Genomic DNA, 24062 nt, shown 5'->3' on the forward strand with positions numbered 1-24062 from the left:
AGAGAAGGTTCATCAGACTTAATTGATCTTCATTTGCTGCCCACCAGAGTACAATAAAAAAACCTTCACTCCCGCAGTCCTACTAGAATAGAACTGCCTGTCAGGGTATATGTGGTATATGTGGTATATGTGGTATATGTGGTATATGTGCATCGGTAACATTTGACTCCAGTCAAAATTCTTTGGCTGAGTGTGTACAGAGACAGAAATCAGTGATAAAGCTGTGTACAATTCATTACAGGAATGACAGAACATACTGTATCTGAGTCAGGCCAGCCCCCTTGGAAAGTAAGAATCTCAAGAAGAAGAACAGAAGGCACATTCTCTGATCACAACATCAGAGCAAGCTACTAGCTACAGAGCTACAGTGTAGGAGGAGTGGACGTTCTACACAAACCTCAAAGAACTGCAACGTCTCCCTGTAGTCTGGGTACATCCCACCCTCAGTGGCCGATGGATGACTGATGGATTTCTTGAGGAGTGCTGATCTGTGTTACACAGACAAGGAAATTTACCATTCAATCAAGAGTGTCCAGTATCAAGACATTATCAAAATACAGTGCACTCCCGCTAAAACGAACATGATTATAACAGAATTCTGGTTACAACAAAGTAAAAATTCAGGCCGCAACGTTATCCACTCTTTGTATTTTTATTGTTTATTTGTTCTGATATAACAACATTTTGATGTAATGAAAGAAAACTGCCAGTCCCGAGAACTTCGATACAACAGTAGTCTAATGCATTACAAATCCATTTTTCCCACAGCATGCTGTACAGCAAGACATTTTCACGAACTGCCACTGGGATTCCATGCATAATAGGGTAAATAAGAACTTTCGTATGCATTTTAATTTCATGAAACTTGGCTCTCGCGAAATTTGCAAAATTAAAATGCATGCAACCATTTCTGGTTTTACAGTAGTTATGTTGTAGAACTTATATATCACAATTGCATGTTTGATGTCGAACATATTAACATTCATTTTTAAGGACAGCTCCTCTGTTTGTTTGTTTGTCTGTTTCTAATCATGGCAAACTTTGACTTCATATCACCACACTGAAGTGATGGGGATGATCATCGACATGTATATAAGCTGGAAGATCATAAAACACACAAAAGACACACAAAACTTAATACCAGTAACAACGCTGATTGTCTGTTTATCAAAGTCTAATACTATAGTACAAGGTATTCCAAAAACAAAATGGTGTAAAAAATTAGTTCTACACATGGAACTCTATGGTTGTAAACATCTAGTATTGATATCAAGCTGCTCATCACCATTAAGGATACACATCAGGTCAAAAGAAGCATCGCTACTTAGCATGTCCTCAGCATTATGAGAGGAATGATAGACGACTCACTTGATATCAGAAGTACTTTTCTTGAAGAGCTTGATGACTGACAGTCCTTTCTCAAAGCCTTCCAAAGCTGTCAGAAAGTCAGCTATCTTGCGTTTACTGGAAGAATATAATTGAACATGAATCTAATGATACAATCAATCACACAAGATAAAACAAACTACTCACATGCTACATATGAAGAGTTTGTTCGCAAAAACCAATAAGTCCATTTTTGAAGATTTGGAAGTACGGTCTCTGTCATAAAGTACAAAATGATACCTTTTAAATGATATATTGGTCACTACATATAAAGGTAGATTTTTGAAGTTATGGTCAAAAGAAGTAAGAATTTTCTTATTATTCTCTTTATTTTTCTTGACCTTTAATCGCAAATATCTCCATTTTGCAAATATGGACTTATCGGTTTTTGCGAACAAACTCTTCATATGTAGCAAGGTTAGGGATATACAGTTATCGCTTCACAGTCATTACTTACAGGCTACAGCAAGCAAACCAATCTAATAGCTTCAGTTGTAGATTCTCTTTAACACATCTCTTCTCTCTGCCTATATTATGATTTCACTGTAAAGTAATTTGTACTAATGTATCATAATTTGATGGAAGACAGGAATCAATAGATATCAGATATACAAATATTAATGGTGGTACCTGTGTTACATGAGACTATCCTCCATCTTTTTTTCTTTTCTTTTTTTTTAATCCTAAGTGCTATCACATAGAAAAATACATGCTTCCTGTACTGCTGATGTCTAGAATGTTAAAATTATACCTCTCTGCCAATCCAGTCAATGGGCTGGACACAGGTATTACATGTGTTACAAGCACTGGTAATATCTTGTAAAAATCTGTCATGCTACTGACCTGTAGACGGCATCTTCAAAGAAAATGGCCCGACTGTCTGGATGGTCAGCGCTTCTCTTGGATGACCCTAGGGTGTGGATTCTGTGAATGTAAAGTACAAAATTAAATGAGGATTACAGCAAAATCAATTGATCAATAACCCAGTACTCGTCAAATGTGATAGAGTAAGCATTTTTGTCTCCAATCCATGTTACACTTTCATCCTTTCATTAAAACACATGTATGATCTCTACCAAAAAAAGAAAAAAAAAAAAAAAAAACATTGTGTTTGTGTCTGTCTTGATGCTGCTCAATTTCCAGATATCAAAAGTACAAATCCTAGTTAAAGTACTTTATTTGGGTAGCACAACACTGTGCCTCTGTTTATGTGAAGAATGTTTATGCAAGAAACTTTCAATGTCTGTCTTCCAAGCCTGACAAATGAAATGAAACAAAACAAAACAACTAAGACTCTGGGGAGTGCCCTGTGTATTAAACAAAAGTGCAACATATGTAAGTCTTCTATAAAAAGGAGTAGATTGCCTTATGAGTAGATAAAATTCAATCACCTTGAATTGACATACATCTGATAGATGTTGCTAATACATTCTAATTGACGTGTAGCATTAAAGTATAGCTTGTTTGGCTAACTCATGAAAATCTAGACAACTTCTTTGAGACTTATGTGCTGGAACATGCTACCTGCTAATAATGAACTCGAGATGGAATAGTGAAGGATAATGGGGGATAGCTGGGAACAGTTTCTTACTTGCTGAGTAGTCTCTCAAGGTCTGGAAGTTTCTTGGTGATCTCAGCGACCTCTGACACGATGTCTGGATGAGAGTGGAGATCAGCAATGGCATCAAGTCTGAAGGGATTCGATCAGATAACATCAAGTTTAGATGAATTCATTAAGGAGATGGCATCAGGTTTAAAGGGATTCAGAATACTAGTATGACATCAAGTCTGAAGAGATTCAATCAGATGACATCAAGTTTAGATGAATTCATGGAGCTGGCATCGAGTTTATTAAAAGGGATTCAGAATACTAGTATGGCATTAAGTCTACAGGGATTTAATCAGATGACATCAAGTTTACAGGAATTCAAGGAGATGCCATCAGGTTTAAAGGGATTCAGAATACTAGTATGGCATCAAGTTTAAGGGGATTCAATCATATAACACCACTTTCAAAGGAATTCAACCAGATTAATTCAACTTTAAAGGAATCTTTTTATACAACAGCAAACCTTAAGGGATTCAATAAGATGAAATCAAGCCTACAGGAATTTAAGGAGATGACATGAAGTTAGAAGGGATTTAGAATATGACATCAAGCATGAGAAGATTCAATCAGACGACATCAATACTTGAGGATTTAATCAGATGACATCAATACTTAACCCGTTGAGGACGAGTCTCGAGTATACTCGGGCAGGTGTCTATGGGAAATGCGTGTTGTAGCAAAATCAAACTGTCCTCAACGGGTTAAGGATTTAATCAGATGACATCAAATCTAAAGGATTTGATCAGACAGCATAAAGTCAAAAGAATTCCATTAGATGACATCAAGTCTAGAGGACTTGATCAGATGAAGACCAATGAAGTCACACACAAAAAAATCCATCAGATGACATTATGAAATAGGCTAAAAAATATCTTACATGGTGTATATAGTGCAGAAGACACATTCTCTTTTTAACAAATAACAGGAAAGTTTCCTCTCAATAGTCATGAAAATTACACTTTATGTCTATGTCTATTTGGACTTCACAATGTCACTTATAGCAGGAGAATTGTACCTGTCGTTGATAGATTTTGGATTGCACAGAGGGGTGCAGAGCCACTGTTTGAAGAGCCTCTTGCCAAATGGAGTGCGGCAACGATCCAGTGTCTCTAGAAGAGTGCCCTCTTTTGTTCCTGTGCTGCTATTCTCTAGAATGTCCAGGTTACTCAAGGTGATGCTGTCCAGGACCTGCATGTATTAAAAAAATTTGCCAAAGAATGATGAATTAATCGGTTTATGTATGATTTTTGACCTGACGTACTAAATATCTTTAACCCGTTGAGGACCAGTCCTGAGTATACTCGGGCAGGTGTCTATGGGAAATGCGTGTTGTAGCAAAATCAGTCCGTTGTCATCGGGACAAAAAGCAAATTTTCCCATTCTCAATATAGTGTTCACTTCTGAATTACAGTGTCCATACAAAGAATACTGCAATACATGTACACGATGTATATCAATCTATAAAGCACAGAATCTATGTTCGTATATTCTTTTGTGCTGCAAGAGTTCCTGATAAGCTTAAACAATAGTGAACACCCTAATGAAAAGACATGTTTTAAGTCTTGATGTAAATAATACTACAGATGAGGATTTCCTGATTTCTAATGATAGTTTATTCAAGTTTGGGAGTTGCACAAGCATATGCTTGTTCTCTTTCAACGAAACCCTCATACTAAAAGCCCAAATTAGTTTTTTTTTTTCTGCTGTTTGAGGAACACTTTTCAATTATCTCACTCTGCCATACAACGGATGAATATACATGCAACCATTTTGTTAAAGGGATGGTATAGTTTCGGTTGAAATAGGGCTTCAGGTTTCCAACCTTTTTTAAGATAATTATATACAAATCACCAAGAAATATGAAAGAGCATACAATTCCGGGAGGAATTCGAAGTTTATTTGATGAAAATAGCTTTTGAAATAGCTGAGATATCTAAAAACAAAGAGGTAATAATAAAAGGCAAAACGCAATGCAAAAACCAGTGACTCCAGTGTGTAAATGATTTTAATGACAGAGAGAGTCACAGACATACCATACGCTGTTTGGTGGCAAGGACTGACTGTGGCATTACAGACTGGCTAGTCTCATCATCCAGCGGTTTGTAGACTTCAAAATTTTTCATGGACAGCAATTCCTCTTCCAAGCAACACTTTTTCAAGTACCTGCCAAAAAAAAATGAAATAATAATAATAAAATAGATAAATAAATAAATACAAAATAAAAATAAAGGATGTGCAAACATAATGACTAGCATACAGTGATTAAACCACATAGCTACATACCCTCTGTTTAATGACAAAAACTGCACTCATGTACATTTTTCCATTCATTTTTATTTCCTTGAAGCCTCTTTTGAAATTCTTCTTGTTGTATTGTGCTGTGTGTGTGTGTGTGTGTGTGTGTGTGTGTGTGTGTGTGCGTGTGTGTGTGTGTGTGTGTTTTTGTGTGTGTGTGTGTGAATTACAATGACTTCCTTAATGTCTATAAATAAATAAAGTTTGTAGGACTCAACACTCACTTTATCTCTTGTGGCCCTTCCAAGCAACTAAAATCTTTAATTCTAAAATTTTGGCGGGCCAAAAAAGAAATAGCCCAAAACGAAAGTAAACATAATTGCTCATTTTGAATCTTAGATGTCAGATCAGGGGTCAATTTCATGAATGTCTTATGAGAGACTTTTCACTCATAAGACACACTTCTCAGAGAGTACATGAAATGGATTTTACTTCTCTTTGAAAGTCTCTCATAGCTACATTATGTGCGACTTTGGCCATTCTGAGATTTATGTAAAGACTTTTATGTGATGACTTCGTGAAACAGACCCCTGGTCACCAGAAGATAACCATTTTGGAAATTAGGTGACCAACATCAATTCTCAGTGGCCCCAGGCCACCAGGCCACTGCCAATGTTCAGCCTTGGGCCCCGTTTCATAAAACTTGTTATCAGTGAGAAGTTGTGATAGTTGTTACAAGCTACAAAAATCCTTGCATCTGATTGGCTGAGCAAATTTGTCACAGAAATGTGGCAGTTGTCACTGATAACAAGTTTTATGACACGGGACCCTGGTTAAAGGCTCTGGAGAAAGAATTCTTACCAAGTACACGCTCCCAGAGCACTGATAGCCAACTCACATCCTTCCTTGGGAGTAAGACCCAAAGAATCAGCTGTCGAGAAAGAAGGTCAGTCAAAAAAAAAAAAGGGTGAGACATCCAGACCATGTAGCTTTGCCTTCTCCATTCACTCAGTCAATGAGATTAGAGTATATCTGACAGAAATGCCATGGAACTATGAAATACTTTATGATGCCAACAGTTGATATTTGTTTGGTGATATTCAATATCTTACACGCATGTGATACATAGCAAATTTTCAAATTGCTCAAGATCATTTTCTGGATTTGCAGTTATTCTTCTCTTTATACAGGAAGTCTGAATACAAAAAATTCACCCCATTGGAGGCTTGTTGATGCATGAATGTCTGAAAGCAAATCAGTTAACCCTTGAAAATGAGAGAATTAAAGAATCAAATTTGAAGGCAATATAACATTTCTGAACCTTGTAGGAATGATATTGCTAGATTTGAGCACCAATGTTGTGTTTTTCTTCACTTGCAGAGTATGCCGGTTCCAGTATAGTACGGGGAAACCAAGATCACACAATGGGCACAGATCAACTGTCAACAAAGCCAAGCTTAACACTCCAGCTGGCCATTTTAATCTCCCTTATTACTCTATTACTGACATGATTCTACAGGGCATCAAATCTCTGGGCACTTGTCCAGACACAGTCCAAACCAGCAGAGAGAAGCTCTGGCTGAAATGACTTCACACAATCCAACCCCATGGCCTCAATATCCAGGAGGGAAATGACAAACAGAATTTCTCTCATTCCTGTAATACTAAGGTACACATTTTCCTAATGTACATATATCATTCCTGATTTGTTCCTTCCTCTTGTCAAAGAATCACTTCTATAGCCCTTTTCCACATACACACACAAAAAGGTCTTTGTGTTTATGTATATATATATATATATATATATATATATATATATATATATATATATATATACTTTAATGCACATACATATATATGCTGTATCTCTCCCTTATGGATTTTTGCGTGTATTTCCATCAACCCCTATAAAGTACATGTTGCTTTTTTTGTTGTTGTATACATTGATACGTTTTGTACTTTGCATTTGTTGGTTGGCGCTCACTTTCATATGTTGCCACATCTTTGTACACCAGGTAAGGGCTCGCTGCTTGCTCAGCTCCCTTCACTCATGCTGTTGCCATTTCACTCTTTTCCAACTCTTTATCCTTCTGTTGTTCCTCATCTTGTTTGATGTTGCCTCCCTATTCATCCTAATCCATCACAGGTTGCCCCCTTTGATCCTTGGGATCATCACTGGCTCACCTCTGCCTTTTGTCTGTCTTAAAATCCCCCTTCCTTTATATCTATTTGGCTCCCTGCCTTTGACTTCCAACCCATCCCTTTTGTTCTTTGTTCTGTGTCCCTAGCCCTCCCCAACCTGTGCTTGTGTGTAGTCCATTATGTGATGGCTTTCCCTTCATGTATGTCATTCTGCCTCTGACAAAGATTCTGCTAGGATCAAAAGCTCAGGCCCACTTTGAATCCAAAAATTAGTCTATCTAAATCTAAATGTATGCTGTATGCAGTAAATCCCACCACTGTTTATACATGTAGATCCCTCACCTTCTGACAACATCCCTCTCAGCTCCTCAGGCCAAGAAGACAGACCTCCTTCCTTCTGTCCATCCTTCCTCTCCATCTCATCCTCATTCTTCACTTTGCTCTTCTTTCCTACCTCATCATCCTCAAAGTAGCCCTTCTCAGCCAGCACCTTGAGGGTCTTCTGACCATCCCAGAATTCTGAGTTAGGAAGGAGGGAGTCCTTGAGACTGGAGATGAGGTTGGTGGAGAGAAGCTGCCGAGTCTTGGGGAGAAGTTTGCCTCGCTCGAAGAGAACCTACAGGAAGTAATGAAGCATCATGGGATTGCAATTATTAATCAACACTACAAACATTCACCCTTCAAAACATAAAAGGCATGTGCTGTGCAACAGACTAACATACAAGCTTGCTGTGCTGAAGAAGAACCTGAACTCTCACTGTGCTGAGGGAGAAAGATTTGCAAACAATAAAGTGTTTTCATTGCTGTTTGGCATAGATGTCTGGAAACTAATCATCTCTATGAATAGAGATTAACTAATCATCTCTATGAATAGAGATTAACTAATCATCTCCATGAATAGAGATTAACTAATCATCTTCATGAATAGAGATTAACTAATCATCTCCATGAATAGAGATTAACTAATCATCTCCATGAATAGAGATTAACTAATCACCTCCATGAAGAGAGATTAACTAATCATCTCCATGAATAGAGATTAACTAATCATCTCCATGAATAGAGATTAACTAATCATCTCCATGAATAGAGATTAACTAATCATCTCCATGAATAGAGATTAACTAATCACCTCCATGAATAGAGATTAACTAATCACCTCCATGAATAGAGATTAACTAATCACCTCCATGAATAGAGATTAACTAATCATCTCCATAAACAGAGATTAACTAATCATCTCCATGAATAGAGATTAACTAATCATCTCCATGAATAGAGATTAACTAATCATCTCCATGAATAGAGATTAACTAATCACCTCCATGAATAGAGATTAACTAATCACCTCCATGAATAGAGATTAACTAATCACCTCCATGAATAGAGATTAACTAATCATCTCCATAAACAGAGATTAACTAATCATCTCCATGAATAGAGATTAACTAATCCCCCAACCCCAATTGTGTCATCAAGGCCTTCCTGTAAGACACATTGCTACACCTGAGTCAGCTTACTAACTTTACAACTAGGTCAAGTTAAGATGGATTACTGTATGTTGATGAAGAAGCTAGGCAAGTTAAGCTACAGTGTATGTGCTTGGGTACATTAAGGTTTCAAGCCTCTGAAACTGTTTATGCACAGGTAAAGAGTGTGGATGTAACAATTATATTAAAGTACAGATTTCTATCATTTTTTTTAAAGCAAATAAAAAACAAAATAATACATTTCCAGTTATATCTATTCAAAAGTTTGATTATATCAATTTGTGCTACACCTTGTTATCTTGTTGCCATAAAGTTTGCTATGTGCCCAGCACTGTTGAGATGATGATACCAAGGCTAAAAATGGTAATATTAACAGGCTTTCTTGACCTTGGTTTCAGAAAGGGTCAAAGCCTGTGGAATAGAACTGACCTGTGCTGGAGGGAAGTGGGCAATCAATGTCCTGAAACGAGAGCTGTGGCGGTCATCCTGGAACTGACCAATCTAAAGCAGACAGACAAAACAGAAAAAATATGACATTAAACTATTTTCCTATCAATTAAATGTACATTTCAAGACAATAACTCTCACACTAGTAAAAGAAGCATAAAATGTTATATGTATCGTATGACTCCACATAACTGAGGGAAAAGTGACTCATGTTACATTCAAATCCATTCATGACTCATACATTTGTGTTTGCCACTTACAACAAAAGCATGCTCTACACAATTTTTTCTGTCAGCGTTTTGCCAAAATTGTTTGAATTGGTGTAAGTTCTGATTCATCTAAGTAATGTTCAATTAAATTACAAAATTAAATCAATTCATCTGGACTTACTGTTTAACTTTCGAGAACGGTTTCACATCCGATCCTGGTCACTTTATCAGCAACGACACCTTCCCGTCATCAAACCAGATGAGCTGATGAAGCGTCCAGGATCGAAAGTGAAACCGTTCTCTGAATTAAAAACAGTAGGTCCAGATGAATTGATTTAACTTTGTACCTTAACATTGTTTGAACCACTTTGTTGTGTAAAAGTGTGGACACAGTGTGATAGAGTGAAGAGTTCCCAGCCCTACTCACATGGAATTTGCCGATGGATGTCTCCACAAAGCAGACACCGTAGACACTCTCCCCACCAGTGCTCTCTTCACAAGGCCTTTCAGTCACAGCCAGAAGATAGCTGCTCTGTGCCTCATGACTCTCTCCATCTATGAAGCTAAATGTTCTGGTTGCTATGGGAACCAGATATGATGTTAACACAATCAGACAAAGACACAGAAAATATATATCAAATAAAGACTCATTCTTATACACATCCATCTTAACTTGTTAAACTATAAAGGGAGATTTTGGTGGAAGCTCAATGATTTATAAAATTTCCATTGGTCTAAAAAATAAGATTACAACAATGTACATTACACATTGATGTAAATATCAGACATGTAGACATATGAGAAATTGAAATAAACTGGCATTATGCATTTATAATCATGACTTCACAAGAACTCTGCCTTTCCTGTTTAGCTCTCAGCCTTGTGTTTCTGATGGAGAATACCTAGAGATTTCTCAATGAATACGAGATCATATCTCACCTTTCGTTGATATACGGCAGACTTCTCTCTTCACCACCTTGTCAAACTTGGTTGGAGCTCTGCTCACTAATATCAGGATGAGAAATGAGATGGGACAAAGGGAGCGACAAAATTCATACAACTTGTCCCCACGGAAGACCAGCTTAGCTCTTAAAGTACAGCTGAATATGGGTTAACCAGCAGTATTGTCTTGTCTTCTGAAAAACAGAGCAATGTCCTTTTCAGCTAAGAAAGCACTACTGATGTACATATTGTACGTATAATCAATTCTCAAAGTTCATCTAAATTGGATTCAGACAAAAAGATTCTCGCTGCACAACAATTTAACCATAACATCAACACTGCTATGTCTGTGATCCAGACATAATCAACAGCATACCTAGCAATACCAAACTGCACTGGTATAATTCAGATTCGAAAACAAACAATCTATGAATCAAACAAACCATTTTCCCTTGCAGCAATAACTCTCAGAGAGCATTGCACACAGCATCATCATGAACGGTTCCCCTGAAGATTAAAGCTAAACTCAGTATTCAGCCAGTCATGTTCCTCAACCTTTGCTTGTTTTTACTGTAATTTGAATCATTCATTGCGAGTAAAAAATAAAGGATAAAAAAGATTTTACCCTATCGTGGTACTATTCTGTTGTTATTTCAGTAGCTTAATTACAAAAAAACCTCTGAAAGTCATGTTATACATCACCATAAAATTGGCAACATATTACTTCCGTCAAAGTTTAGAGGAAATGTTTCTGTCTCAAGTTGACTGTTCTTTTTTATTTGTGCAGATGTAATGAATTCAACCAGCTCCATTTAATCTTTTTTTCAAATATAGATGCTACAGTGAAGTTCAGGGTTGCCAATTTAAGGATGAATTAATGATATCTGCTGTAAAGTATCCCTGGACTTGTTAAGTAAATGGCAGAGAACTTACAGTGTCTGACTCTTTCCTGCATCATGTCTGGTGTCTCAGTCTGCTCCACCCTGGCCACACGGTAACCTTTCTGGATGAGGGTGTCGCTATAGCGACCAAAAGCAATCTCTGGAAAACCAGAGTGAGCATTCTCACCCTGCCATGGAGAGAAAAGAGAATACGGACACGGTAAAACAGTGCTACAGATATATATGTGACCATGCATCACAAAACGAACAAAAAGTCGCACCCCTTGATTTTGCGTGAAGACTCAAAACAGGTGAAATGGGTGGACTAAGTCAATCTTGAGTTTTTCATATTTTCTTCAAGAGCTATCTTTCTCTTACAATATTCTTTAGTTTGGGATCATAACACGAATGGGATAGTGTGTTTTCAGCAGTTTTTCTACAACCTTTTTTGGGGGGAGAGTAAAATGATCAGGTATGTCTTAGAGGCCCCTTTTCATTTATTGAAATCCTTTGTACACTCTCCACTTTCAACTCTAATAACTTTTGAAAGGATAAACCTACTGCTTTGAAAGTTGGCATTAATCATGGACAGAATGTGTTAATAGAACATGCTCAATTTCAGCTTAAGCTGATAATACCTTTATTGTTGTTGATCTGGTGGTTTACATCCCGTGTTTTGTCCCTTTCATCGCACAGCTAGCGCAGCTTGGTGAAAGATTAAGCACTTGAATAGACCCTGTACTTCAGAGCCTCTTTTCTCAGTTCACACTTTTCCAAAGTGTGTTTTTTTTCCAGTATTTAGGTAGGTTAGGGTAGTCCATTTGAAACGGGTTATACATCATTTTAAAGCTTAGAGTCTGCTCTTTTAGAATCTGCCCTTAAGTAAAAGTCCATATCTGGTGACTTTTTGTTGGTTTTGTGATGCAAGGTCACATATACCAATGAAAGTGGAATAATCCAGAATCCATATAACAGTAACAGGTTGTAACTTCTACAGTTATACAGGGAGGATATTAGAAGGAAGCTATCAGGTGTGCAGAGCCATACCTCAAGACCATTTCAGATAAAATAATGCTTCAACAAACTAAACTCACATTTTATGAAGCTGTACTTTTGCTTTAAAAAAAAAAATCATGAATCATTTTCATTACTTTAGCATTTTACATTTATATTTGATTTCGTGCATATTGTGAGCAAGCACCGTATTCTATGAAATGAACACATTTGGGAATGATTATTTAAAAGTTATGGCATTCAAGCATCAGTTGCTGCCTTCAAATACAAAAAAAAAAAAAAAAAAAAAAAATCTCAGAGCAGAAAGGAAATTAAGAATGTGAATAACCACTCTTGTCATGCATTGGTTTCACAACATGACGGAAATGTAGAGAAAACATAAAAAAGGTACTTGCATAAAAGTTTAAAATCAACTTGATTAATAACTTAACAGGTGCTGTAACATCAACATTATCTTAAATAATTTCAAGAATACTGGCTAATCTTCATTTGGATACTTTGCATATCAGTGAATGTATAATAACATGAATATTCATTAATATGAATGACACTTACTTTGCACTGGAAATTTAGTTTTTCCTTCATTTACCTTCATGAAGATGAGACCAAGTTCCTTCACTCCTATTTCTGCATCCATGTGATACAGCTCATAAAACTTCCCCATCTGTAATTTACATCAATTACAAATGGAATCAGAGCAATCATCAGTCATTTGTTTTTGTGCCATGTTGCTTTCTACCTGATCATACAAATAGAAAAAAAAAAAGTTGTTAAAAAGAAAATACATATCTTCTTTGTCAAAGAACAGAAAAGAATGTAATCTGACTTGTATTCAACTAGTCATTTTGAATACTCCTACAGTTCTTTTTTCTGTCTATTTTTCTCTATCTCTATGGTAACACTGCGACATCAACTCTCCTACAGATACTGAAAAAGTGATCATTTTTGTGGTGTTGAAATTCGCACAAATTTTGTGCAACCAGAAACTAGCACGATATGTACCAGTAGTTGATGTCTTGATTCCTCAAAATTAAAACCATGCAAAACTCTTCTTACCTAGCAGAGCGCAAAAAGATTAATCGCACAAAAATATCTTCTTTTACAGTATTATGAAAATATATTCTGCACAATTTCTAAATGTGGATATTAATTTTTTACATTTCAATACAGACAAGGTTTTTTTTATGAGAAACAATCAAAGCAGCATGAAACAAGAAATAATAAATGTACAACAAAACAGCAATACAAATACTAGAAATGTCGCTACAGCGACTGGTTATACCCCCGCCAAACAACATTTCATAAGCTTTGGTCAAAACAACATTTGATAAGCTTTGGTCAAAACACTGAGGAAGTAGTTAAATCCGCAAGATCTTTCCTTGATCTTCTGCCATTAATATGCCGTTACCATGGCAACGTACTTTCGGGTACTGTCGAAAAATGCGTCTTGCACATCTAAAACCAAAGGCACACATCTGTACCAAGTTTCATGGAAATTGGGCAAAAACTGAGGAAGTACAATAGTGTAGTTTGCAACACAAAATTTTCCATCATTTTGGCTCATAATATGTGAGCTGTTACCATGGCAACATACTTTTTGTCACTGTCAAGAAATGACCTATATCCTAAGACAAACATTCAATATGAATTCCATGAGAATTGGAAGAACACTGATGAAGCAGTTTTGCCATGAAGCATTTTGCTCTATATTTTACAAATAACATGCCGTTACCATGGCAACGCACTTTTTGCCACTGCGGAAATATGTGTCTTGCACATTAACATATTCAGATGAACATCTGTACCTAATTTCATAAAAATTGATCAAAAACTGTGGGAGGAGTTCGCGACGCAAGATTTGTACCCATTTTTGCCCATAATATGCCGTTACCATGGCAACGTACTTTTGGGTACTGTCAAAAAATACGTCTTGCACATCTACAACCCAAGGCACACATCTGTGCCAAGTTTTATGGGAATCGGTTGAAAACTGAGGAAGTAGTTCACAACGCAAGATTTGTACCCATTTTTGCCCATAATATGCCGTTACCATGGCAACGTACTTTTGGGTACTGTCAAAAAAATATGTCTTGCACATCTACAACCCAAGGCACACATCTGTGCCAAGTTTTATGGGAATCGGTTGAAAACTGAAGAAGTAGTTCGCGACGCAAGATATGTACCCATTTTTGCCCATAATATGCCGTTACCATGGCAATGTACTTTTGGGTACTGTCAAAAAATATGTCTTGCACACCTACAACCCAAGGCACACATCTGTGCCAAGTTTTAGGGGAATCGGTTGACAACTGAGGAAGTAGTTCGCGACGCAAGATTTGCAACGGACTGACCGCCCGACCGCCCGACCGCCCCGTCCGCTGATTCCTATATACCCCCTTCAAACTTCGTTTGGCGGGGGTATAATAAGGGTGACTCGAGGTACATGACAGCTATTCAAATCTTCTTGCGGGCAAGTAAAATGTTTAGATTTAATGCTCAGAATAGCTACTTTTTCGAATTAAATCCAACAGGTATGACAAGAAAGCAGCTCGTACCTTGAAGAAGAGAACTGTGTTGAAGTATTTAGATTTCATCTCCCACCACTGTCTCATGGCCTGTACAGAGAAAACACATCAAGGGCATTAGCATTCAGAATATATAATGGTGATGCGATTCGGAGTTATTTCCGATCTTTTGTATTCTTTTCTAGTCTGACTGTAATACTGGCATTGACATTCTAAATGGTCACATTGTCTACATTGTGTGATTTTATTTCATACAATCTATAAATATTATCTGATAAGTTTGGTAGCGAATTACTTTTCATCAGATAAAAATTTCATGTAAAAACCTTCAAACACAATGTTCTGAATCTTTGGCTTTAAATCAAAGTTGTTGTGGTTTTTTTTCTTCTTGCACTTCTAAAAACCTTCTTTTAGCCAGCAATCTTCAAGCAAACCTGTAAATGCACATATTGTCTCCCTAATTTTAGTTTCCTATTTTTAAAAATTTTTACACTTAGTTTCACACTTACTGAACTGTTCCTTCAATAAGGGTTGTGCTTAGTTTCATATTAACCAGACTATATGTGACCCGCTACAACAAAATGGTCCTAAAGTCGCGCACAGTCGAAGCCGTGAAAATCGAGTTTGAAGTTAGAGCATCAAAATTGGTAAAAACTTACGATTTTCTGAATTTGACATATTATTAGAGTCTGACATGTCTTCTATCATCTGTCGAAATTTTGAAGCAAAATGATGAAAGGAAAGACCAAAAAATAATGTTTTTCTAGGCCATGTTTTTTTGGCGTTTCAACGAAGCAGAAACTGGTTCGAACATTTGGATTGAGCGCCACACATAGGCTCCGCCCCTAACGACCAGAGTGATCCCATTGGTCAGTTTGCTGCTTGCCGCTAACCGAAGCGTGAAGCTCGCACACTGCCCAGTCGACTGGTGCGTGCGGGCGGGTGGCGCTATGCCTAGCCACTTCTCCTGACATCCTGGTCACTGATTGGTCGGTGAGGAGACCGCCAACGCTGCGTTTGAATGAGCATTTCGGGGGTTGCTAGGGCTTAACTTCTATTGTCCAGAGGTGAATACCGACTTGCGTGTCTCTTGATTGTGATTGCGTCGCAAGGAGAACATTTAGGGCGCTTTTCTCGAAACAGTGATTTCCCAGATGTCTTGACATGCTCTCTTTTAAACATCGATATCTTCGCAGCCGATTATTTTTATAAGACGTGTTATATATCAATTTAAAGCAGAAAGATTAGGGAATTGTGTCATGCAATTTTCAAATAATCGACCTCACCTGACTTTAGGATCATTTTGTTGTAGCGGGTCACATATTAGCCAGACTCATCACTACCCTCCTCCCCAGAAGACAGGGGAGGGTAGCCAGACTCATCACCACCCTCCACCCTAGAGGACAGGGGAGGGTAGCCAGACGCATCACCACCCTGCACCCTAGAGGACAGGGGAGGGTAGCCAGACTCATGACCACCCTCCTCCCTACAAGACAGGGGAGGGTAGCCAGACTCATCACCACCCTCCTCCCTAGAAGACAGGGAAGGGTAGCCAGACTCATGACCACCCTCCACCCTAGAGGACAGGGGAGGGTAGCCGGACTCATGACCACCCTCCTCCCTACAAGACAGGGGAGGGTAGCCAGACTCATCACCACCCTCCTACCAAGAAGACAGGGGAGGGTAGCCAGACTCATCACCACCCTCCTCCCCAGAAGACAGGGGATGGTAGCCAGTCTCATCACCACCCTTCTCCCCAGAAGACAGGGGAGGATAGCCAGACTCATCACCACCCTCCTCCCCAGAAGACAGGGGAGGGTAGCCAGACTCATCAACACCCTCCTCCCCAGAAGACAGGGGAGGGTAGTCATACTCATCACCACCCTCCTCCCTAGAAAACAGGGGAGGGTAGTCAGACTCATTACCACCCTCCTACCAAGAAGACAGGGGAGGGTAGCTAGACTCATCACCACCATCCTCCCTAGAAGACAGGGGAGGGTAGCCAGACTCATCACCACCCTCCTCCCCAGAAGACAGGGGAGGATAGCCAGACTCATCAACACCCTCCTCCCCAGAAGACAGGGGAGGGTAGTCAGACTCATCACCACCCTCCTCCCAAGAAGACAGGGGAGGGTAGCTAGACTCATCACCACCATCCTCCCTAGAAGACAGGGGAGGGTAGCCAGACTCATCACCACCCTCCTTCCCAGAAGACAGGGGAGGGTAGCCAGACTCATCACCACCCTCCTCCCTAGAAGACAGGGGAGGGTAGTCAGACTGATCACCACCCTCCTCCCAAGAAGACAGGGGAGGGTAGCTAGACTCATCACCACCCTCCTCCCTAGTAGACAGGGGAGGGTAGCCAGACGCATCACCACCCTCCTCCCCAGAAGACAGGGGAGGGTAGCCAGACTCATCACCACCCTCCTCCCCAGAAGACAAGGGAGGGTAGCCAGACTGATCACCACCCTCCTTCCCAGAAGACATGGGAGGGTAGCCAGACTCATCACCACCCTCCTCCCTAGAAGACAAGGGAGGGTAGCTAGACTCATCACCACCCTCCTCCCCAGAAGACAGTGGAAGATAGCCAGACTGATCACCACCCTCCTTCCTAGAAGACATGGGAGGGGAGCCAGTCTCATCACCACCCTCCTCCCTAGAAGACAGGAGAGGGTAGCCAGACTCATCACCACCCTCCTCCCCAGAAGACAGGGGAGGGTAGCCAGACTCATCACCACCCTCCACCCTAGAAGACAGGGGAGGGTAGCCAGACTCATCACCACCCTCCTCCCTAGAAGACAGGGGAGGGTAGCCAGACTCATCACTACCCTCCTCCCTAGAGGACAGGTGAGGGTAGCCAGACTCATCACCACCCTCCTCCCTAGAAGACAGGGGAGGGTAGCTAGTCTCATCACCACCCTCCTCCCTAGAAGACAGGGGAGGGTAGCCAGACTCATCAATACCCTCCTCCCCAGAAGACAGGGGAGGGTAGCCAGACTCATCACCACCCTCCTCCCTAGAAGACAGGGGAGGGTAGCCAGACTCATCATCACCCTCCTCCCTAGAAGACAGGGGATGGTAGCTAGTCTCATCACCACCCTCCTCCCTAGAAGACAGGGGAGGGTAGCCAGACTCATCACCACCCTCCTCCCTAGAAGACAGGGGAGGGTAGCCAGACTCATCACCACCCTCCTCCCCAGAAGACAGGGGAGGGTAGCCAGACTCATCACTACCCTCCTCCCTAGAAGACACGGGAGGGTAGCCAGACTCATCACCACCCTCCTCCCCAGAAGACAGGGGAGGGTAACCAGTCTCATCACCACCCTCCTTCCCAGAAGACATGGGAGAGTAGCCAGACTGATCACCACCCTCCTTCCCAGAAGACAGGGGAGGGTAGCCAGACTCATCACCACCCTCCTCCCTAGAAGACAGGGGAGGGTAGCCAGACTCATCACCACCCTCCTCCCCAGAAGACAGGGGAGGGTAGCCAGACTCATCACCACCCTCCTCCCTAGAAGACAGGGGAGGGTAGTCAGACTGATCACCACCCTCCTCCCAAGAAGACAGGGGAGGGTAGCTAGACTCATCACCACCCTCCTCCCTAGTAGACAGGGGAGGGTAGCCAGACGCATCACCACCCTCCTCCCCAGAAGACAGGGGAGGGTAGCCAGACTCATCACCACCCTCCTCCCCAGAAGACAAGGGAGGGTAGCCAGACTGATCACCACCCTCCTTCCCAGAAGACATGGGAGGGTAGCCAGACTCATCACCACCCTCCTCCCTAGAAGACAAGGGAGGGTAGCTAGACGCATCACCACCCTCCTCCCCAGAAGACAGTGGAAGATAGCCAGACTGATCACCACCCTCCTTCCTAGAAGACATGGGAGGGTAGCCAGTCTCATCACCACCCTCCTCCCTAGAAGACAGGAGAGGGTAGCCAGACTCATCACCACCCTCCTCCCCAGAAGACAGGGGAGGGTAGCCAGACTCATCACCACCCTCCACCCTAGAAGACAGGGGAGGGTAGCCAGACTCATCACCACCCTCCTCCCTAGAAGACAGGGGAGGGTAGCCAGACTCATCACTACCCTCCTCCCTAGAGGACAGGTGAGGGTAGCCAGACTCATCACCACCCTCCTCCCTAGAAGACAGGGGAGGGTAGCTAGTCTCATCACCACCCTCCTCCCTAGAAGACAGGGGAGGGTAGCCAGACTCATCAATACCCTCCTCCCCAGAAGACAGGGGAGGGTAGCCAGACTCATCACCACCCTCCTCCCTAGAAGACAGGGGAGGGTAGCCAGACTCATCATCACCCTCCTCCCTAGAAGACAGGGGATGGTAGCTAGTCTCATCACCACCCTCCTCCCTAGAAGACAGGGGAGGGTAGCCAGACTCGTCACCACCCTCCTCCCTAGAAGACAGGGGAGGGTAGCCAGACTCATCACCACCCTCCTCCCCAGAAGACAGGGGAGGGTAGCCAGACTCATCACTACCCTCCTCCCTAGAAGACACGGGAGGGTAGCCAGACTCATCACCACCCTCCTCCCCAGAAGACAGGGGAGGGTAACCAGTCTCATCACCACCCTCCTTCCCAGAAGACATGGGAGAGTAGCCAGACTGATCACCACCCTCCTTCCCAGAAGACATGGGAGGGTAGCCAGACTGATCACCACCCTCCTTCCCAGAAGACATGGGAGGGTAGCCATACTCACTGGGGTACACTTGTCAAGAAAGCTCTTCGGTACAAAGATTGTACTGGGGTCGTAGTCCGGGTCACGCTCAGATCTTCCTTTAATGTCCCTGGAAAACAAATCAACAGTAGTTTTTTTTTTTCACTTTGTAGTTTCTCAATAAGATAAACACTTCACTGCACCCACTGTTTACTCTAGAATAATAAATATATCATTTTCTGGTTCCTGAAGGTTTTCTCATGAATCTTAAGCAAATTTGAATCAGTTATGCTTTATTAAGTAGACCAATCGGTCATGTGCTTCATATAAAGAGATTGTTATCAACAAAGATGATCCAAGTTGTACATGTTTCATTCTACTGGAGGTGATATCGGATGCAGTTCCAAGCTAATTTGGGCTTAGCATAAACATAAAGCAGTTTCGGAAATAGACTGTTTAGGTGAAGGTATAGTGCATACAAGTCGTGATCAACTTTCATCTGCAGTACCATTTAACCCTATTCTAACTGGGCTAATTGAGACCAAGTTTTTACTGAGGGGGGGTCAATTTGACCCCCCCTTCAGATCTCGGCCGCCGATCGTGCGATCGCCGCGAAATTTTGCCTGAAGATAGAGCTGGATGTCAACTACAAGATAACATGGTCATACAATAGAGAAATATTGCCTTTCTATTTTTAATAAATTAATTATGCAAATTTGTGCATGAAATCATATTTTCACCTATAACTCCATTAAAAAGACTGGAGGATTGCTAAATTTTTGTGTCAAAATTCCTCAAGACACATCAAACAATTTTCTTGTAAAAAATTAGCAGAATCAAAATCAATTTCTTTTGTTTTGTATTATTTTGTTAATTTCTTATGTATTTTATTGTTTTTTCGACCTTTTGTTTTCTATTGTTTTTTTGCCAAAATTTGTTGCAGGCACTTTTCCAGGCTTATCTACACTAGAATTGATTAATTTCAAAGGTTAAAAGTTGAAATAATCTAATTTATATCAATTTAACCAAAAAACACAATTTGCATTGGATTTGCACACGATATCATGAATTTGAGCTGTTTTTTGGTTGACATGCATATGCAAAACATTACGTAACTTCAAAACGGTGTACCCGGACGTCGCAAATTTGGTCTCAAAATATGCGGGAGACTTCAATGAAAAAAGTCGTGAAACGACGCAGCAAAATCTTTGCGCGCTGCGAAATCGTGGCGCGAAACGTCGAGGGGGGGGTCAATTTGACCCCCCCAGTTAGAATAGGGTTAATGGACACAAGCAGTTGATGAACAAAAACAGCTGCAGTATAAACGGAATATCTGATCACTTTATAAAAATAAGACTTCAGTAACATTCTATCTCTGAATCTATGTATCTTATTGCGCTCATAATTTGGTATCACAATATCTACGGTAGAACGGATCCATAGTTATTTCATTCACGAAGACTTACTTGCGGTTTCCTTCTTTAACCCATTCTAATCTCTGATGTGGGAATTGATTCTCACGGCCCTCAGGTCCTGAACTGGCTGATGATGATGGCTGAATGGGAGCGGAAGATGAGGTCAGAGGTCACAAGTAAGAATGACACTGAAGACATTTCAGTGTGCTTTACCTGTGTATTGACTACTTTCATCTAATGATTTTTCTGCAACATTCTCTCTCTATGCTCTCTCTCTCTCTCTCTCTCTCTCTGCCTCGTCCTTGGACTTCTATAATCAATTTGTACCAATGTGATTTTCATAAGCCTTATAAAGTCCTTGTCCTAAAATATTTCCAAACTTGACTTTCATCGGACCTGACTCAAGTTCCATCTATCTCTTCCTACTCACCCTATAGTCTTTCACTGAAATTCTCTTCTCTCAGGCAAAGCACCTCATCTGTTTCTACCTATACAATAGTCATGTGACTCCTTTCACAACAAAGTCCTCAGAACCAACAGTTTCTTTTGTTATATCATATTTTTTTCTTTCATAACTGCAGGCCATTTTGAAATATAAACTTCAATGACAATTCTACTTTGCTTTTAACAAAATTTTCTCAGTCATGTTCATTGTAACCGGAACACCCTGTACCAGCGCCACACTTTAAAAACCTGCTCTTCCTGACACTTCATTTTATAGCTTTATCTGTTAATGTATCAATCTATTCACCTCTATCTCTTCTGCCTATCTATTTATCTCTATCTCTTCTGCCTATCTATCTATCTATCTCTATCTCTTCTGCCTATCTATCTATCTATCTCTATCTCTTCTGCCTATCTATCTATCTATCTCTATCTCTTCTGCCTATCTATCTATTTACCTCTACCTCTTCTGCCTTTCTATCTATTTATCTCTATCTCTTCTGCCTATCTATCTATTAATCTATTCATGTTTATCCCTCCTCCCTTGAAGAGGAAATCCCACAATGAAGGCAGTAGTTTCACTCGACATGAACAGAGTTTACTCACAGCTGGAGACTGGAAAGCAGACAACTTTGCTTTAGTGGATGCACCGACTGAGGGAGTGCCAAATGTCCTCTTTGGGGGTGGGGTGGCAGCACTGGACCGGTCAAGAGAGGACGGAGTGAGGACGCTACGAACTCTCTTCCCATTCCTAGCGCTGGCTGGAGTAGACGTAGTTGCAGAACTTCTCTTTCTTTTTCTTGCTTTCTGTGACAAAGACAAGCACAAGGAGTCAGATACACCTTCAGCTTCCATTATGGTTTCAGTACATGCACAGTTTTCTTATTTATTCTTGATGTGGTATGGTAACAAAGAAGCTGGCGGCTCTTGTTTTTCTATCCTACTTTCTATTCTCACCACACTATCTGAAAGTCGATGCATGATTAAATGAATGTAGCAAGAACAGAAATTTAAGTGTTTTATTGCTTTGCATAGTCCTAGCCTTAGTCAGTGTTCAGCAATAAGTACTGTTTTATGAATGCTAGATTGGTATGAAATGGATGATTGTTGGCAGAATTATGCAGATGTGAGTCTAAAAAGATTAATTAATTACTAAAATTCAGATCACGTTTAGACCGATGGGACTTGTATTTTCAGGGGCACTGTTCGTATATATTAGTTTTGTTTCAAGATGAAATCAAAACATGTTGAAGGATTGATATCCAGCAGGGAAAAAAAAAAAACACACACACACACACACCTTGGGTGTCTCCGGGTCTGATTCTGTCTCGTCTTCTGAGATGTTATTCTCATCAACTCCACTGCTAGCCTCCTCCTCAGACTCATCCTCACTTCCTGGCTTGAACTCATCACCTGCACACATAGAAAAAAAAAAAAAAAAAACATTCATTTACTGTATATGCCATATATTTCAAAGGGTTTATACTTTGCTGAATTTCAGAAGTCGGTTGCTATTTGTGAATTTAACAACACAGGAAAATATAAACTCTGATCACATTATAAATGTGACATGCACACATACATCGTAGATTGTACACTTCTCCATTCATCACTGTACACAACAATCACAAATTTTACCATACATGAAATTGTCGGTAAGTTCTGATTCACAAAAATATCAGACTTGCTAAATATATAAAATATGGCATATGCAGTATTACTTGTCATTTTTTATTCTTAAAATAGTATCCACATCTTAAATATCAGTTCTACTTCTTTGCAACCATGAAAGAAGAAAGGATGAGTCAAAAAAGCTTTTATTTAGAGCAAAAAATGAAAACATTCAGATTTCCCCCACCACACTTCAACTTAAACACACAATGGGACAAAATGAAATATCAAATGCTCTACCAATAGTTAAGAACTGGAACGTCATTTTGTGGACACTGAATTCAACTCAAAACTGACACTTCTTGTTCTTTGAAATTGTCAGCCTTTACATGTAGCTCAAAACAAGGCCAGCAATTGAAAAAAGAAAAAGAAAATCTGAATACATATGTATTGCATACAAACAACTACCATCTTGCTGAATAATATCACGTAGCATTTTGCAATTCACTGCAAATTTTCATTCAAGAAAAGGTTTTGCTTTCAACAGAAGTCATACAAGGTACTTTAATGTTGAACTGGTCAACTGGTCATCACATAATGACACAAAAGCTTCATACTGACTTGAATTAACCCGTCAAGGACAGGCTGATTTTGCTACAACATGTATTTCCCATAGATACTTGCCCGAGTACACTCAGGACTCGTCCCCAATAGGTTAATGATTAATTATTGGGTGATTTCAAGTTCGGTGCTAGTGCTAGTGCTATCTCAGCACTAGCACCAGCGATAAAACCTAACTTGAAATCACGTTGGTGTTGGGGGTTGACCTCAAAATTATGACGTATTTCTGGTAGTTGGTGCTGGGCTCGGTGTTGAATGTCGTCTGCTGAACCGAGCTCCGCCGTTTGTGTTAGCGATTTACACGCTTTTTCCCCATTGACTAACACTAGCCCCTAGGGATTATCATTTTCTTCATTTCAAGTTTGGTGCTGGTGTTAGCGTTGCCGTGTGAGACCCGTATTCACTTCCATAATAGATGCAC

General features: G+C 40.3%; 1 protein-coding gene across 1 annotated transcript in view; it reads right to left on the bottom strand.

Moving 5' to 3' along the window:
* Positions 1 to 24062, bottom strand: part of LOC140240006 (DNA mismatch repair protein Msh6-like) — a 67969-nt gene that overhangs the window by 8692 nt on the left and 35215 nt on the right. Inside the window, exons 5-22 of the mRNA XM_072319816.1 lie at positions 22710 to 22822; positions 22016 to 22216; positions 21017 to 21105; positions 19593 to 19680; positions 14911 to 14970; positions 12945 to 13019; positions 11394 to 11529; positions 10458 to 10523; positions 9946 to 10097; positions 9292 to 9363; positions 7715 to 7988; positions 6092 to 6161; positions 5029 to 5158; positions 4011 to 4183; positions 2978 to 3076; positions 2230 to 2310; positions 1369 to 1464; positions 398 to 488 (exon numbers count right to left, since the gene is read on the bottom strand). Of these exons, the coding sequence (XP_072175917.1) occupies positions 398 to 488; positions 1369 to 1464; positions 2230 to 2310; positions 2978 to 3076; positions 4011 to 4183; positions 5029 to 5158; positions 6092 to 6161; positions 7715 to 7988; positions 9292 to 9363; positions 9946 to 10097; positions 10458 to 10523; positions 11394 to 11529; positions 12945 to 13019; positions 14911 to 14970; positions 19593 to 19680; positions 21017 to 21105; positions 22016 to 22216; positions 22710 to 22822 (2066 nt within the window). The remainder of the gene's footprint in view (positions 1 to 397; positions 489 to 1368; positions 1465 to 2229; positions 2311 to 2977; positions 3077 to 4010; positions 4184 to 5028; positions 5159 to 6091; positions 6162 to 7714; positions 7989 to 9291; positions 9364 to 9945; positions 10098 to 10457; positions 10524 to 11393; positions 11530 to 12944; positions 13020 to 14910; positions 14971 to 19592; positions 19681 to 21016; positions 21106 to 22015; positions 22217 to 22709; positions 22823 to 24062) is intronic.

This window comes from Diadema setosum, chromosome 16 (assembly GCF_964275005.1).
Source record: "Diadema setosum chromosome 16, eeDiaSeto1, whole genome shotgun sequence".
Classification (NCBI taxonomy): domain Eukaryota; kingdom Metazoa; phylum Echinodermata; class Echinoidea; order Diadematoida; family Diadematidae; genus Diadema; species Diadema setosum.